Raw genomic sequence first — 14861 nt, 5'->3', positions numbered from 1 at the left:
TAACTATGACTCGCGTGGACAACTTTGATATGAACATAAGTAAATAGTATAATTATAGATAATATTACACATAAACATGTTATATACATTAAGGATGTGGAATGGAGAGGAGGAGGAGAAAAATATATGAATATTTTGCTAGCATGGGTTTGCATTAAAAATGGTTAATTTGCATGATTTGGACTCAAGGACTAAATTGAATAAAAGTAAAATTTTAAGGGCAATTTTGTAAAAATGTCAAAAATGACCAAATTACAATAAATGAATTGTTTTATTGTCTAAATTAATAAATTGAATGAAATTATTAATTTAGATCAAGATCGAGTGGAAATTCGATGAAAATAGAATATTATCAAAATGCCCCTAAATCTTGGTATTTTTGCAATTTAGCCAGGTAAGTTTGTATGAACTATATTCTGTATAAAGTATCCTTGGTATAGTAAAATAAGGAAATAAAGTAACAATAAGGGAAATTTTGAAGAGTTAAAGTTATATAAAATCCTACTAAGCTTGGGATAATATGTTTAAGTGATATTGTGGATTTATTCACCTTGTGAGTTGATGAATATAGCTTCATGAGTATTGTGATATCAATATTGCGTTATCGTTGATATGTATAGATTTCATATTTTAAAATAAACTAATATGATTAAAGACTACATGAGCTTATTAAGCATTCATTGCTTATGTATTTGTTTTTATTTACCCTACAAATTATCGGAAGCTCGATTGGGTTGGAAGCTTGTCGGAGATATATCACACTATCCATTGGTTCTATCGATAATTTTGGATGATTTGATTCTGGTTATAATGATATGTATAAGTTAACTTGGCCAACATTGGCTCATTAATGTTTTAATTTTGATTGGTTTCAAATATGAATGCTAGATGAAATGAAATGTCAGATAATTAATTTGTCAACTCCGGTAATGCTTCGTAACTCTGTTCCGACGACGGATTCGAGTTAGGGGTGTTACAATTTGAATAGAATTCTAAGCATAATAAAGAAAAAAAATTTAAAATTATATATCAATTAAAATTTAAGTTTAGCTTTATAAATAGCATCCAATAATTAGTCATGTTCAATCAGGTTGAGTATAAAAATTGTTAGTAAAAATAAGGAAGATTGTTACCATTAACAAGTTAAAATCATCTATATATATATATATAAAGCATTAATGGAATGGTCGTATCATATTTGAAAATAATGGCACAAGAAGGAGATAAAAAAATATTTTGATTGATGGTTAGATAATATTATAGTATACCTATTTATTATTTTTATTTTTATTAATTTTATTTTTTTAGTATTTTATTGTTTTATTTTAATTTTATATAATTTTCTAATTTTTTTTATTTTTAATTTATATATTTTTTAATATTATGGGGAGATCTTGCTGAGAATGAGGGGTAATTTTTTAAAGAATAATTTTGAAGAAAACTCTATTATTATATTGTCTAATGTAAAAGTTTCACTTTACAATAGTATGTTTTTAATTACATATGTTTTTCTTATGATTATGATTTTATAATTGTTAAAGGTAATTTACAACTTTAAAATAATTCAGCGACTACTATATGAATTAATCTAAATATATTAGAAATGGATGAGTTGATGTATTTGCCACAACATGTTTTCTCTCATGGACAACTATATATTGCATTATCTAGAGAGGTTTCAAACAAGAAAAATACTAAAAAAGAAACCTACACAAAAAATGAGGTGTTGTTACAAAAAGAGGTACATATACAACATTGATTTTATAATTGAAAAAAAAATATATTATTATTATTTTATGCATTTATAATATAACTAATTTATTTACATCGATTTTGCGGTGATTAAAACAATGAAGATTGAAAATTGAAAAGTGAAATTATAATTCTAAGCATTTTATAATATTATACTGTCACTTATAAAATATTATTCAGTTTAATAGTCAGATTGTATTTTATTTTATTTTATTAAAAAAACGAGTAAATTAATCCTTATGTCAAACTGGTTGTTTTGTTAAAAATTATATTAATTTTTACAATTAAAAGTAGTCTTTTATGTCAAAATGAGGTACACATGAAACGCGTTGATTATTTTGTTAGTCAAGGCAAATTTTAACATTAGAATTTGGATGAAATTTTTAATTTTCTCTTTAATATATTATACAAGAATTAATTTATCCATTTAATTTTTATGAAAAAGAAAATACAAATTGATTCTTAATACAAGGAATATATTTATTAATAAATTTGGTGTTTTGATATTTTATATAATTAATTATTAAAAACATGCGGAAGAGTTAATTTTGCTCCATTAAAACAAAACTAATCAAATTTATTACAATTATTTCGGTTCAATTAATATAAACGTAATTATCGGTCAATATTATTAAGATTAATAAAAAGTCGATTCCTTCGATTCAACACTTGGTCGTCGTTGAAGGGCCAAAATCGAAAGACAATGAGAACGATTTTGGTATATTAATAGTTTTGAAGCGGCGCAAGGTTAAAATCTGTTATAAGTCCCTGCAGTTTTTGAATATTCGGAATTTAATCCTTATGTTTTTGTTTCATGAAATTTAAGTCAAACGATTAACACTTATAAAATTTCTTATTAAATTAAAATTAAATACAATGCATTTTTTTAATTACATGATTATCTGAATTATTTTTTTATCTCGAAATGTCACAATAAATTTAACAAAAAAATTATTAACCATGATAGTTGGAATTAAAAATTTTAATCTAAAAATTAAAAGAATTAAATTTCTGAAAATAAAAATATAGAGAGTAAATTCTAAAATTTTAAAAAATGACTTGAACCAAGACAGAATAGAGTGTGGTAAGGAGCCCGTAATTTCCGCAGAGCAAAAGACGAAAAGGGGAGACTTGTAAAGACTAAAGAGAGTGCTTCTCTTCACACGCCAAGACTTGTCAAAATAAACAACAAAAGCAAATTAAGAAGGTTCAGGTTTATTGACCTTGCAAACAATTCCATAGTGTCCCACGATTTCATTTCATCTCTCATTCTATATATACCTGTTAAAATTGGAATAAGATAGCGAGCAAGTGGAAGTGCAATCATAAGAAATATGACTGGTTCCTCAGCGTTGATGGCCATTGGCCATATTTTAATGTGCTACACCCTGTTTTTCTCTTTCCATGCGAATAAGGCATTTGGTTATGGTGCTACTGTGGTGGAAAGTAACAAGTCCCACGCCCCTCCCTCCTGTTCAGGTAATTACCTAACTCTCGCCTTTTATTAGTCAGCTTTGAGGATTACCATTATTGTATTAACATAACAGTATAAAACAAATCCCAATTTTCAGGTACTACAACAGGTTTGCGGGTGGTCCATAAATACGGACCCTGCTCCCCATCTGGCCTAAAGAAAACATCCGCCGTGGCAAGCCAGATTCTGGTCCAAGATAAACTCAGGGTTCGTGCTATGAATTCCAGGTTACACAATAGGCGTACAATTGGTTTGGAAGGGGAAGGGACGACAGACACTTATCTTCAAAACGACTTACCAGGTGCCGGTAATTTTTTGGTGAGCGTTGGTTTTGGCACACCTCTACAATCTTTTAATTTGGCTTTGGACACGGGGAGTTACGTAACCTGGGTACAGTGCGAACCTTGTACGGAGTCTCCCTGTCCACAACAGCAGAACGCGTCGCTGTATTATCCCTCTTTTTCCTCAACTTACTCTAACGCCCCATGTTCGCCATGGTGTAATTACACACAAACGTACATGGACGAATCCAAGTCCGGCGGAGTTTTTGTCCTTGATACGGTTTCCATAGGGCAGGATTACCAGATTCCTGAATTTATTTTCCTATGCGCGGTACCGGATAAGGAAACCGGGGATTTTGGTGAAGCAGATGGGATACTAGGCCTAGGTCTGGCCAGCTCTCGCGATGAATTTGCTACCTATTCCCTTGCAACCCAAACTGCAAATTTGTTTGGAAGAGTATTTTGTCATTGTCTTCCCTCGTCAAGTAACTCAGGATATGTTTATTTTGGTGAGAAAGCTCGTGAACAATGTCCGTTTTCTGGTACTTACACACGGCTTCTAAGAAACCCGGCTTCTGGTGCCAACTATTATTTCGTAAATCTTATTGCCATAACACTAGGCCAGAAAAAAGTGGAAGTGCCTTCGGGTATATTATCATCCCCAGGAACCATTATAGATTCAGGAACTGTCATTACTCATCTTCCTTCCTCAGTCTATTTGGAGCTGAGCCAGGAATTCGATAGATTGATGTCGGAGTTCCCTCCTGCTAATCCTTCTGATGATGGAGTACTGAAAGCGTGCTACAACCTGGTGGATCAGGACAATCTGGCAATACCCGAGATGGTTCTACATTTTGAAAACTTGGATGTAAATTTGGACCAAACAGCAGTTACCTGGAAAGGCAATGACGATATGTCTCAAGTTTGCTTCGCGTTTGCTGCAAAAGAGAATGAGGGGGACGTCACAATCATTGGTAATCATCAACAGCAGAAGCTCAACATGCTCTTTAACATCCCAGATCAGAGGTTGGAAGTTGGACCTGGTAAGTGCTAACTTTTCATGCTGCAGGAATCTCAGCTGATGAGATGACAATATAAGACCCAAGTTCCTGCTCCTTCACTTTTCCATGTCAGTGTGTTTAATTGTAAACTTCTATATCCTGTTCCTTCACGTCGTTTTAATCAATCTTAAGATTACAATTGCAGAATTGGAAATGGAATCAATCTTTGTCCTTTTAATCAGTCTTTATGTTACAGTCTAGCAGATAAATAAACTGTGTGATAGTATTTTGATTTTTAACATTGTTTTAGAATTATCAATCCTTGAATTTATTATGGTTTTAGTGATCACGAACATGAATCATTTTAAGTTGAGTATTCAATAATTAACTTTGAACCCACAAAAAATATCCAATGAATTACTTCTTAGAGTTTGTCAGTTGGATATATCGTCTACCATATACAATTCTATATGTTAATACAAATCTCAACCCTTACCACACTCTCTGTATCAAATTCAACACATCTCAATTAATTTTGTTACTTGTTTATACAAATCTAAATGGTGAATGAGATGACTTTTATACATTTTTGCAGTCATGATGAACAAGAGACAATGACCAGCTTTTAATGTAGGGGCTGCCTGAACAGCTCATAGTTACAGGGTGCCATCTGATTAGTGTCAGTTTTATTGCCATTAATGTTTAACCCAACAAATATACAGGGATATTTGTGATGGCAGGAGATTCTATCTCATTAATTTAATGACAGAATGTTTTATTTATTTTTTCAAGAAATTTTATTCTTTATTTTAGATTTTGCAAGCTTTGGTTGACTTGGTAGATTAGCGTCTATATCGTGTGTGAGTGCATTAAAGATAAGACCATAAGATTAAATATGATTGGTATAATAGTAAGTCAATTTATATATTTTATGAAGTACGTTTTACTTAATGTCAGGTGAACATTTTCATACCTTACAGAAAGAAAAGATCCTTTCTCGTTGGGTCCGCAAACTATAATATTAAGGGCGGTAAAAGCACGAACCAGTCAAAAAAGCAAAAGGATGAGACCGATCCTTGGCATCCAGTTTTGTCGATCGTTGGGTCCATAAACGAGAGAGAATGTCGAACTAGACGAGGGGCAAAATCAAAAGACAATGAATCAACGATTTCAGCATATTAACCGAGTATTGAAGTGGCAGAATGTTGACGTAGAGAAAGAAAATTCAACCTGCCCGTAATTTTCAAGAAACTAAGACGAGAGGAGATTTGTAAAGAGAGTGCTGCTTTTCACACACTTAGACTTGCCAACAATCTCGATAATCTATCAAGAGAAACAAGCCACTAGTTAGTCTTAAACCACAGTCCCATACCGCGGGCATACTGGGTACTCTCACATTACTTCACGTTTCCCCAAAGAAAAAGATGGGTTTAATACCCACTTACCCATTGATGAAAAGATCCGATATTAACATTTTTGGGTTCTAGGAAAAATAATAAAATGAGATTTTAGATTCTTTAAAATTTGTAGAAAAATTTTTTTAGGTCCCTTAAAAGTTAATAAAAAAAATTTGGACCCCTTAAAAGTTAATAAAAGCTTTTTGGACCGATTAAAAGTGGGTAAAAGATTTTTCTTGGCCTTTAAAAGTTAAAAGAAATGTTTATTTGGGCCGCTTAATAACTGAGAAGTAATATTTTGAATTCCTTTCAGCCTCCTGAATGGCCGCACATTCAAATGACCCAAGTTTATTTGGGCTGCTTAATAACTGAGAAATAATATTTTGAATTCCTTTTAGCCTCCTGAACGGTCGCACCTTCAAATGACCCCCATAACCAGGCCTATTGATGAGTCATAAGAGCAGCCCAACAACTATTGACTGTCCACCGTTACAAAAATGCTAAAACGTTTTTATAGAAATACTACCAAGAAACGTACAAATGTTTGAAATGAGGATACTTATCCTAAATACAAAATATCTACCCTTCCCCAAGTTCATCTACCCTTTGCCACAGCTTTCTACATGGGTAATCGCTTGACACCCTACCCTGCCATGATCCAACATGACCGTACAAGGTTGGATCATGACGCCAAGCAAGTGGAAATGCAATAAGAGCCAAGTTCCCGCTCCTTCAATTCTTTCCAAGTTATTGGGTGTAATTGTAAACTTTCAAATCTTGTTCCATCATGTCATGTACTTTAGAATGGAATTGCATGGTTAAGTCAAATTAATCAAAATCTTACCCTGCTATTACCATTTCTTAATTTGAGTGCAAGACTAGTTGCAGAAATGTTGAAACTTAATACTACTGAAAGATAGCTTTAGCCAATAATAGTTATTCAATCTTAATCCCATCATTATTATTGTATGATGGTGGAGATTATTTGAAGATTCACTTCTTCATTAGATTACTAACTTAATAGCATCCCTTGGTACCAAATCCAACCCTTCCTCCAGCACCATCGTATATCACTTGCAGTGTTTTCTGCTGCGTATTCCCAAATATCGCTATATCACTGGCATCGCTGTTTGCGGCAAATGCTAGGCATACCTGTGACACATTAGCAACGTACAAAGTCCCCACCAGTGGGATTGTCAACTTAACGCCTCCGCGGAAGAAGAAGCTTATCTTTGGAATATTAACAGATTTGTATTTGCTGAAATCATAGCATGTGTCAAGTATTGAAAGTTCTCTACCCATTCGATACCGTCTCATCCTTTGTCGAAATTCAGACCGTAGTGCTGCATAAGCATCCGGTGGCAAGCGTGTGATGACAGTTCCAGAGTCGATGATTGCACCAGCTGTGGTGAAAACCGATGCTGAAATCGATAGTCTTTTGCCACCAACGCTGATTCCAGTAATGTCAAGGCCGTAAAACGATGAATCTTGAATGCTTGTGGATAATGGAGTGAATTTTACGGATTTCGAGCCGTACCTCCTGCGTTTGCCCAAAGTTAGGAAACCAATCGAGCTGGAGGACGATGGTAAGCAATAAGAGAAAATTTTGTTGTATTTCCTGGCTGTTTGTGAAGGTAAAGATAACTGATCTCTGCCAAGTCCCAACAAACCAGCTGCACCACCAAAAAGACCTTGGTTGTTTTGACCACAACCGAAAAGAAAGTTGTCGAACACATCAAATGGCGTCAAGGTAAGCCTTTCTTTGGCAAAGAATCCGGTCGAGAAAGAAGAGTCTCCGTATTGAATTCTGTAGACACATGTTGACAACGAGCAAAGAGGTAGATAACCTGATAACATTTGGTTCACGTCATAATCTATTCAATTATAAGTAAACTCTGAATTCCAATTAGTTATTTATATTATTACCTGTTGCAGACAAGAGTGAACTGCACTGTACCGAGTTGCAGGAAACGTTGGAATATGTTGAGGAAACAGAGGGGTCGAATTTGGCATCCCTCTGGTGATAGCAAAAACCTAGGCAAGGCTCACACTGTGTCCAGGTGATATCGCTCCCTGTATCAAATATGAGAGACAGTTGTTTCTTTGGTGTGCCAATACCCACGGTGACTATATAATTCCCTGAGCCCACCACTCTGCCATCCTTGGCAGGGAGATTGGCCACATCAGTCACCTTCACATCCGCCTTGCAGCCTGATTTGTTGGCTAGCCTGGATTGAATATATCTAAGTCGGCCTTCATCTTGGAAGAAAGTCTCCGCATGAGTGGGAGGTGTTTTGGCTCTGTCTAAATGAAGCGGAGAGCATGGACCGTGCTTGTGGACAACTTGTAAAGATGATTTTTGGTGGTGAAGACCTGAAATTCAAAGCTGTTTATCCTTGTTTCTTCAATCAAGTATATTTGATTTCATGCAACATATATTTTAAAGAAAGAACAAAGAACAAGCGATTTCGAAATTAACCTTGGGTAGATGAGTTGCAAGCAGCTGATTGGAGTAGAGAATTAAGGTGAAGAATATGGTGAAAGGACTTGCTTTTTGTCCCTTGGAATGCAAATGTAGTCTTACAGGAAGAGCAGAAGATAATGAGCAAGAGGAAGAAGAGAGAATTAGCAGAAAGTTGGAAAGCTATAGAGTTTGGTACAATCATAGTCGCCATTGACAAAATTGTACCACTCCTATGTGATATTTCAAATGATGGTGCTAGCTGCTTCTTTCTCACCTATATATATCGATGTTGTGAATACCAGTACTTTTATAGTGCTTGTAGTTGTTATTTAATTGATTATCAAATTTCCAACACAAAGGTAAGATTATTGGGAAGCAAAAGTTGGACATGCGATTATAGTCAAAGTCAACCATAATTAGATCCTTTAATTGGTTGGACTTGGAGATACAATCTCGTCAACAAGATCCACATTTTGCATCTCCACTATTTAATTATATTGTTGCAATTATTCTCTCAAAAAATATTCTTGTAATCATTTTTAGTCCAAATATGAGGAGGCAAGGAATAGAAACAAGTGGCCGGGCTGAGATATTAAATAAAAGAATTTTATGAACTACACTAATTCATAAAATATTATGATTTGTATTAAATAATAAAATGGTTTTTTTTAAAATTCGGTAAAAAAGTACAGCATAAAGCGAAAATAATAATCAATTAAAGCTTAGTCCAGAATCAACATGACACGATTAGCAATCAATAAGCTTTGAATTGTAGTCAGGGATCTTCAAATATATGCAGACTTGAACTTTCTGTTGCAACGCATTTAGCCATCTTTCCACTTTCTTCTTAGGAGTTGATGGAAGAAGCGTAATTTCACAAATCTACTATTATCTCCCCCACTTGACAAAAGTAAATCCACTAGTACAACATTATCACATTCAACCTCGACATATTTAAATCTCTTTTCCCAAGCGATAAAAATGCCTTCCAAAACTGTTCTGGTCTCTACTTCTATTTTTCTTTCTTATGAGCATAAGCATAAGAATAAAAATATTAATTGACCTAATAATTATTGAGGTTTTAATCAAAAGTGTGATTAAATTTATTATATTAAATTATAATTTTTTTAAAAATTATAATATTTAAAAGTGTGAATAAAAATTTAGAAAGAGAAAAGATCAATTTATCTTATTCCCAAAAAAATGTATAATATTTAAAATTTTCAAAATATTTAAGGGTGAAACAAAAATATTATTTTCTTTAATAGAGATTGATAAATTTATGTTTTGGTCGTTCAACTTCAAAAAGTTACAAAATGGTATTAAATCATTCAAAAGTTTTTATTTAAGCCACATGCATCAACCGAAAACTCTCAATCGGAAGCTCTCCTTCTCCTTCTCTTTTACAATTAAGTTTTTTCATGAAATAACTCTGAACGCAATGAATCTTTAAACCAAAATCTAAGCAATTTTTTTCTCCGTTCTCCAACGCTAACCGAAATCGAATTGAATCTAAGGTATTAATGGATATTGATCCACTGTATTGATCATTAAATCGTCGCTTGAAGCTCGCTAGTTAATTTTTATCTTTTAAAAAAAAGCTTAACGGTCCAATGGTTTAAATAAAAACTTTCGAATAGTTCATTAATATTTTATAACTTTTTAAAATTAATTGACCAAAATGTAAATTTACTAATAATTTAGTGACCAATTTACCGTAAATTTTAAAAGGTTAGCACATAAAGTTTTATAGAAATGAAAACTTTTGAGGACGAAAAACAAATAAAATTCGTAACACTTAACTTAAACTCTACTATTAGCCTAAGCTATGGGGTAAATTATGGATTTAAATCCTTATACTTTGATCACTTTCAAATTTTGTATTTTTAGAATTTTGATGCAACCAACATATTATGGCATGTGTAATACCATATCAGTTTACTACTTCATATATTCCTCACATAAAAAATTAGCTAATAGATTTAACATTATTGTTTGCATTAAGACTAAAATTCATAAAATAAAGCGACTAAAAATGACCCAATTAGAAAACATAGACTAAATATACAATTCTACGCATAATACAAGACTTATAGTAAAATTTTACCAAATAGATTAGCTACTACGCTTGATTAAAACTAAAATTTCAAAATTTTTAAAAAATACGAACACTAAAATTATTCAAATTAATTCAATTCGTGCAATATTAAAACTTGACTTTGATATTACTTGTGTTTTTTTTTTCATAAAAAAAAATTACTTGTATTTCTATACTATATATTATTTGTGGGTTAAACAACAGGTTAAGTGCTAAAACAAATGTATTCAAGATTTCAATTGCTATAATCTTTAAACAGCTCTTACCCTACCCATTATCAAAAAGATATTACTTTGAGTGGACTCAGCCAGAGGGATAGATTCAATGTAAACTTGGCAAAAGTCATTACTAGGCCTGCCTATGTGCTTGACCCTTGACTTCCAATGAGGAGAATGGGGAGCAAGATATTATTCATACATATTCTCAAGAGAATAATTAAATGAATAAAAAAGATTCAGGATTAAATATGGGTTGTCATGTACCCAATTGGCAACTTTGGGCTTTGCCCCTCTTCCGTTTTTCACTGAAATGATTGAGAGCCAATTTATCCATTAATTTTTTTTAATTCAAGAAAGCGATACGTGTTTTACTATTTGAAGGTGTTACAACTTCACACGAAACCATAACTTTATATCACTGTACATAAATTGCAGCAAACATTTTATTTTCTTGAATGATGTATGGGTAGAAAAGAGCAGAGAAGAATCCCACATATGAAGTAGTGGTGTATTGATTATTTCAGTCTTGTGCCAATCTTGCTATCATATGAATTATGCTTTGATTTGACAGCTAACTCGAAGATTTTCTTCTCAATTAGCTTCAAAAACTTAGGTGCATCCCCCTGTAGCAAACCCAAGCTTCCCTCCAACACCATCGTATACCACTTGCAGTGTCTTTTGCTGTGTATTCCCAAAGATCCCTACCTCTGTGTCGTCAGTGTTACCGGCAAACGCTAGACACACTTGCGAGATAGCATTAACATACAAAATTCCCTTTGTGGCAATCGGAACCTCAACACCCCCACTGAAGAAGATGCTTATCTTAGGTACACTAACCGAAGAAAACTTGGTAAAGTCATAGCATGTATCCAGGATTGAAAGTGGTTGTGCCTTTGGATATCGGCTCATCAGTTTCCTAAATTCAGAGCTCAGTGCTGTATATGCCGTCGGTGGTAGTCGGGTGATGACAGTTCCAGAGTCAATGATGGCGCCACCAGCAGTGAAAACAGAGGCTGATATCGGTAGTTTTTTGCCACCAACGCTTATTCCAACAATGTCAATTCCGTAAAAGGATGCACCTTGGGAGAGAGTGGTCAACGTTGTGAATTTTACGAATTTCGATACGCCACCGTAGCCAAAACTGAGGAAACCGGTTGAGCTGGCGGATGATGGCAAGCAGTAGGAGAAGTATTTCTTGTATTTAGAGGCGGTTTGTGAAGGTAAAGATAATTTATCTCGGCCAAGTCCTATCAATCCGGCTGCCCCTCCGAAAAGACCTTGGTTATTTTGGCCACAACCAAATAGAAAGTCATCGAACACATCAGTTGATGTCAAGGTGAGCTTTTCTTTAGCAAAGATTCCAACTGAGAAAGATGAGTCTCCATATTGAATGCCGTAGACACAAGCTGATGATGAACAGCCAGGTGTGTTACCTGAAAGAATATAATGACAACGAATTAACTAGTTATTTGAATCAAGGCTTGAAAGATATCCAACAAAATCGATGCAAGTTACCTGTTGCAGAAGCCAGTGAATTGCAGGTAGTTGAGCTGCATGAAATGTTGGAATATGTTGAGGACAAGGATGGGGCAAAAACAGGATCTTGCTGTTTATAGCAAGTTCCTACACAAGGCTGACATTGTGTCCATGTAATGTCACTTCCAGTATCAAATATGAGAGTTAAATCTTTCTTCGGGGTGCCCAGACCCACGGTAACTACGTAATTGCCCGACCCCACCACGCTGCCATCCTTGGCAGGGATATTGGCTGCATCAGTCTGGTCGACTTTGGTAGAGCCTAGGCTCTTGGCAAGTTTTGAGTGGATGGACTTGACCCGGGCTACATCTTGGAGGAGGATCTCGGCGTGAGTCGGGATATTTGCTTTGTCGTGATGATAGAGTTGAGAGCATGGACCATGCTTGTGGACAACTTGTAAAGATGACTTTTTGTCTAATACTGAAAGTGGAAACCATGCATCACATACGCATTCCAATACTAGAATGTTTTAAGAATTAAAGATAAAATTAAAACTGCTAATTAATATATGATGGGATCGATGCAATTTATTTGTTTAAAATTGGTTATGAAAAAAATGGATTAACATATTGTTGCACACCCTTGCCTTGTTGGTTCATTGATAATTTACTATTAAATTGCTATTATTAGGTATGATTTATCGCTGATGAAAGTGACTGCCCGATAATACATTACCTAAAGATTGAAAGAAATGTTTTAACGACAACAGAGTATTGCTTTCCAATACAGAAAATCAGGAAATCCAAAAACATATAATTCTGAGATTTAAGATTGTGGTTAGCTAATCTTTTGAATCAATGAAAAACAAAACCAAATTTCCTTAAATCTTTGCAATTAATTAAGAATTCCAAAGTATTAGTTCCAAAAGCTTTGAAATCATGAAAAAAAAAAGGGAGAAAAATGAAAAGTTTTCCTTAGTTTCAATCATTGCATCACCAATCATATTCATTCACCTTACCTTAGCTATTGCACTGCCTACGAGCAACGAGTATTTATCCAAGACCGTACTACTTTTCATTATGTTGTCAGAGCAATGTTTGAAGACAAAATTATTCCTTTATTTTTTTTAGATTCTTTTTATATCTTTTCATATGACCAAAGTCTCTAAACAATGCTAGAATTGGCCTAAAAGCATAACCTTCCTCTGGCCTCCCATGGACTAGAACTTTTGGGGATAATAATTAACTTACCCTTTTTTTCTAAAGAAAAAAAGTATTTTAATAATTAATGGAACACACATCATTAAATTCAAATAATGAAAATTTTCTTTGCCTTAAAAAGTCATCAAGAAGGACAATCAATTGAGCTCAAGTTTGTTAAGGATTGGAAAAGAGGGTCCTGTGGCAGTGGCTAGAGTCGGTTGGCATATATTCCAAGTACGAAAAGGTTAGTGGAGTTTCAATGGACTCAATTCAAGTCCAAAAAGGAAATTGTATTATTGGCTGTAATTCTTCGTTTTGCATGGAAAGCTTCCCTTTTACTGTATCTGGAAAGGAGAAAATACAAGATTTATGGAGGGAAAAATAGCACACTGCTGCTTTTTTTTCTATTTTGTTTCAGGCTTTATGGAATTAGAAATATTGCTAGACACTTGTTTAAAAACGATCTCTGCCGTGCTTGGGTCCTGAACATGTCTGTGTTTTTCTTTTGAACGAATCTCTAGGTTTAATTAGCTTAGTATTTGTGCTGTACTGCTACTACTACCATGGTGTTTTCGTCGTAGCAGCTTGGCTACTTCTTTTGGATAAATGAACAAATTATTCTTTTGTCCAAAAAAGACTATTGAAAATGACTTATTCTAATTGGTCCAGGGAAAAGAAAAGAAAGGCTAACTGCTGGTCTGCAACTGGCAAAGCAGCAGATAGCAGACATGACTGTATACGTTGAGTATAACGATAAGCTTAATCAACAAATACGATCCTACTGACATGAATGCTAGCCCGCCAGCCAGCACAATGGATTCAATAAAGCATGATCTCAATGACTGTTTTTACTGTAAAATACTAAAGTAATGAACAAGCCAAGAGCCAGCTCAAGCCTGGTTGGTTTGTGTGTGAGAGAGCGAGAGAGAGATGAGGTAATTAACCTTTGGTTGCAGGGCTGCAAATAGAGGAGGGTAGAAGAGAGCTGACTTGGATGGTATGGCTGTGCTCAAGGTGGTGACTCTCTGCAACAGTTGCTCTTCGTCCCTTGGCATACCCCTCCTTCAAAGAGCAGACAAGGCATAAAAGAAGAAGATAAGCAGAGAGGTAGGTCGGGGAAATGACAGTGGCACCCATGGTCCAGCTTAATTTCTCATCTTACAAGCACACTCCGCTATATATATACACACATATATATTCTGTATGAGAGTGGAGACACAAAATATAGGTTACCCATTCTTACACGTCATCCTTGGATCATATATCATAATGCACAATTAACAAACTACTCTACTAACAGGCACTCAACACGTTGCCTACCAAGCACAGTACTTGGGAAGAGCTATGCTAAGTTTTGAGTTGATGGTGTGTTAAAGTTTCGTTGATTACAATTGTTATTGTCCAAACTTCGTAAGATTTCTTTATGTTGGAACAATGGCAGCAGCAAACATCAAACAAAGTTACAACATAGTGTTTGCAAGACTGAAGTAAGAAGAAT

The 14861-nt window shown here is 34.4% G+C and overlaps 3 protein-coding genes across 3 annotated transcripts; 1 reads left to right on the top strand and 2 right to left on the bottom strand.

Annotated features, from left to right (window-relative positions):
* Positions 1-2969: 2969 nt before the first annotated feature.
* LOC107906799 (aspartyl protease family protein At5g10770) lies at positions 2970-5248 on the top strand. Its single transcript, XM_016833915.2, has 3 exons — positions 2970-3231; positions 3324-4550; positions 5104-5248. Exons 1-3 carry the CDS (start codon positions 3087-3089, stop codon positions 5124-5126), a joined length of 1395 nt encoding a protein of 464 aa, XP_016689404.2. The 5' UTR covers positions 2970-3086; the 3' UTR covers positions 5127-5248.
* Positions 5249-6733: 1485 nt separating this feature from the next.
* On the bottom strand, positions 6734-8635 carry LOC121202887 (aspartyl protease family protein At5g10770). The gene is made up of 3 exons (XM_041093249.1): positions 8385-8635; positions 7832-8278; positions 6734-7752 (listed from the first exon to the last, which is right to left on the bottom strand). Exons 1-3 carry the CDS (start codon positions 8578-8580, stop codon positions 6923-6925), a joined length of 1473 nt encoding a protein of 490 aa, XP_040949183.1. The 5' UTR covers positions 8581-8635; the 3' UTR covers positions 6734-6922.
* Positions 8636-11010: 2375 nt separating this feature from the next.
* LOC121217598 (aspartyl protease family protein At5g10770) lies at positions 11011-14554 on the bottom strand. Its single transcript, XM_041093248.1, has 3 exons — positions 14308-14554; positions 12201-12641; positions 11011-12118 (listed from the first exon to the last, which is right to left on the bottom strand). Exons 1-3 carry the CDS (start codon positions 14498-14500, stop codon positions 11295-11297), a joined length of 1458 nt encoding a protein of 485 aa, XP_040949182.1. The 5' UTR covers positions 14501-14554; the 3' UTR covers positions 11011-11294.
* Between the last annotated feature and the right edge of the window lie 307 nt (positions 14555-14861).

This window comes from Gossypium hirsutum, chromosome D05 (genome assembly GCF_007990345.1).
Source record: "Gossypium hirsutum isolate 1008001.06 chromosome D05, Gossypium_hirsutum_v2.1, whole genome shotgun sequence".
Lineage (NCBI taxonomy): Eukaryota > Viridiplantae > Streptophyta > Magnoliopsida > Malvales > Malvaceae > Gossypium > Gossypium hirsutum.
This window is presented reverse-complemented; position numbering and strand designations above follow the sequence as displayed.

Bases quoted from the DNA above. Each gene is read 5' to 3' on its own strand.
- LOC121202887 (XM_041093249.1), bottom strand. From the start codon at position 8,580: ATGGCGACTATGATTGTACCAAACTCTATAGCTTTCCAACTTTCTGCT. The intron at 8,279-8,384 runs GTTAATTTCGAA...TTTGAATTTCAG, and splicing joins TTGCAACTCATCTACCCAAG to GTCTTCACCACCAAAAATCA. The intron at 7,753-7,831 runs GTAATAATATAA...AAATGTTATCAG, and splicing joins TTCACTCTTGTCTGCAACAG to GTTATCTACCTCTTTGCTCG.
- LOC121217598 (XM_041093248.1), bottom strand. From the start codon at position 14,500: ATGGGTGCCACTGTCATTTCCCCGACCTACCTCTCTGCTTATCTTCTT. The intron at 12,642-14,307 runs GTTAATTACCTC...TTCCACTTTCAG, and splicing joins TTGCAGCCCTGCAACCAAAG to TATTAGACAAAAAGTCATCT. The intron at 12,119-12,200 runs GTAACTTGCATC...ATATTCTTTCAG, and splicing joins TTCACTGGCTTCTGCAACAG to GTAACACACCTGGCTGTTCA.
- LOC107906799 (XM_016833915.2), top strand. From the start codon at position 3,087: ATGACTGGTTCCTCAGCGTTGATGGCCATTGGCCATATTTTAATGTGC. The intron at 3,232-3,323 runs GTAATTACCTAA...CCCAATTTTCAG, and splicing joins CGCCCCTCCCTCCTGTTCAG to GTACTACAACAGGTTTGCGG. The intron at 4,551-5,103 runs GTAAGTGCTAAC...ACATTTTTGCAG, and splicing joins GAGGTTGGAAGTTGGACCTG to TCATGATGAACAAGAGACAA.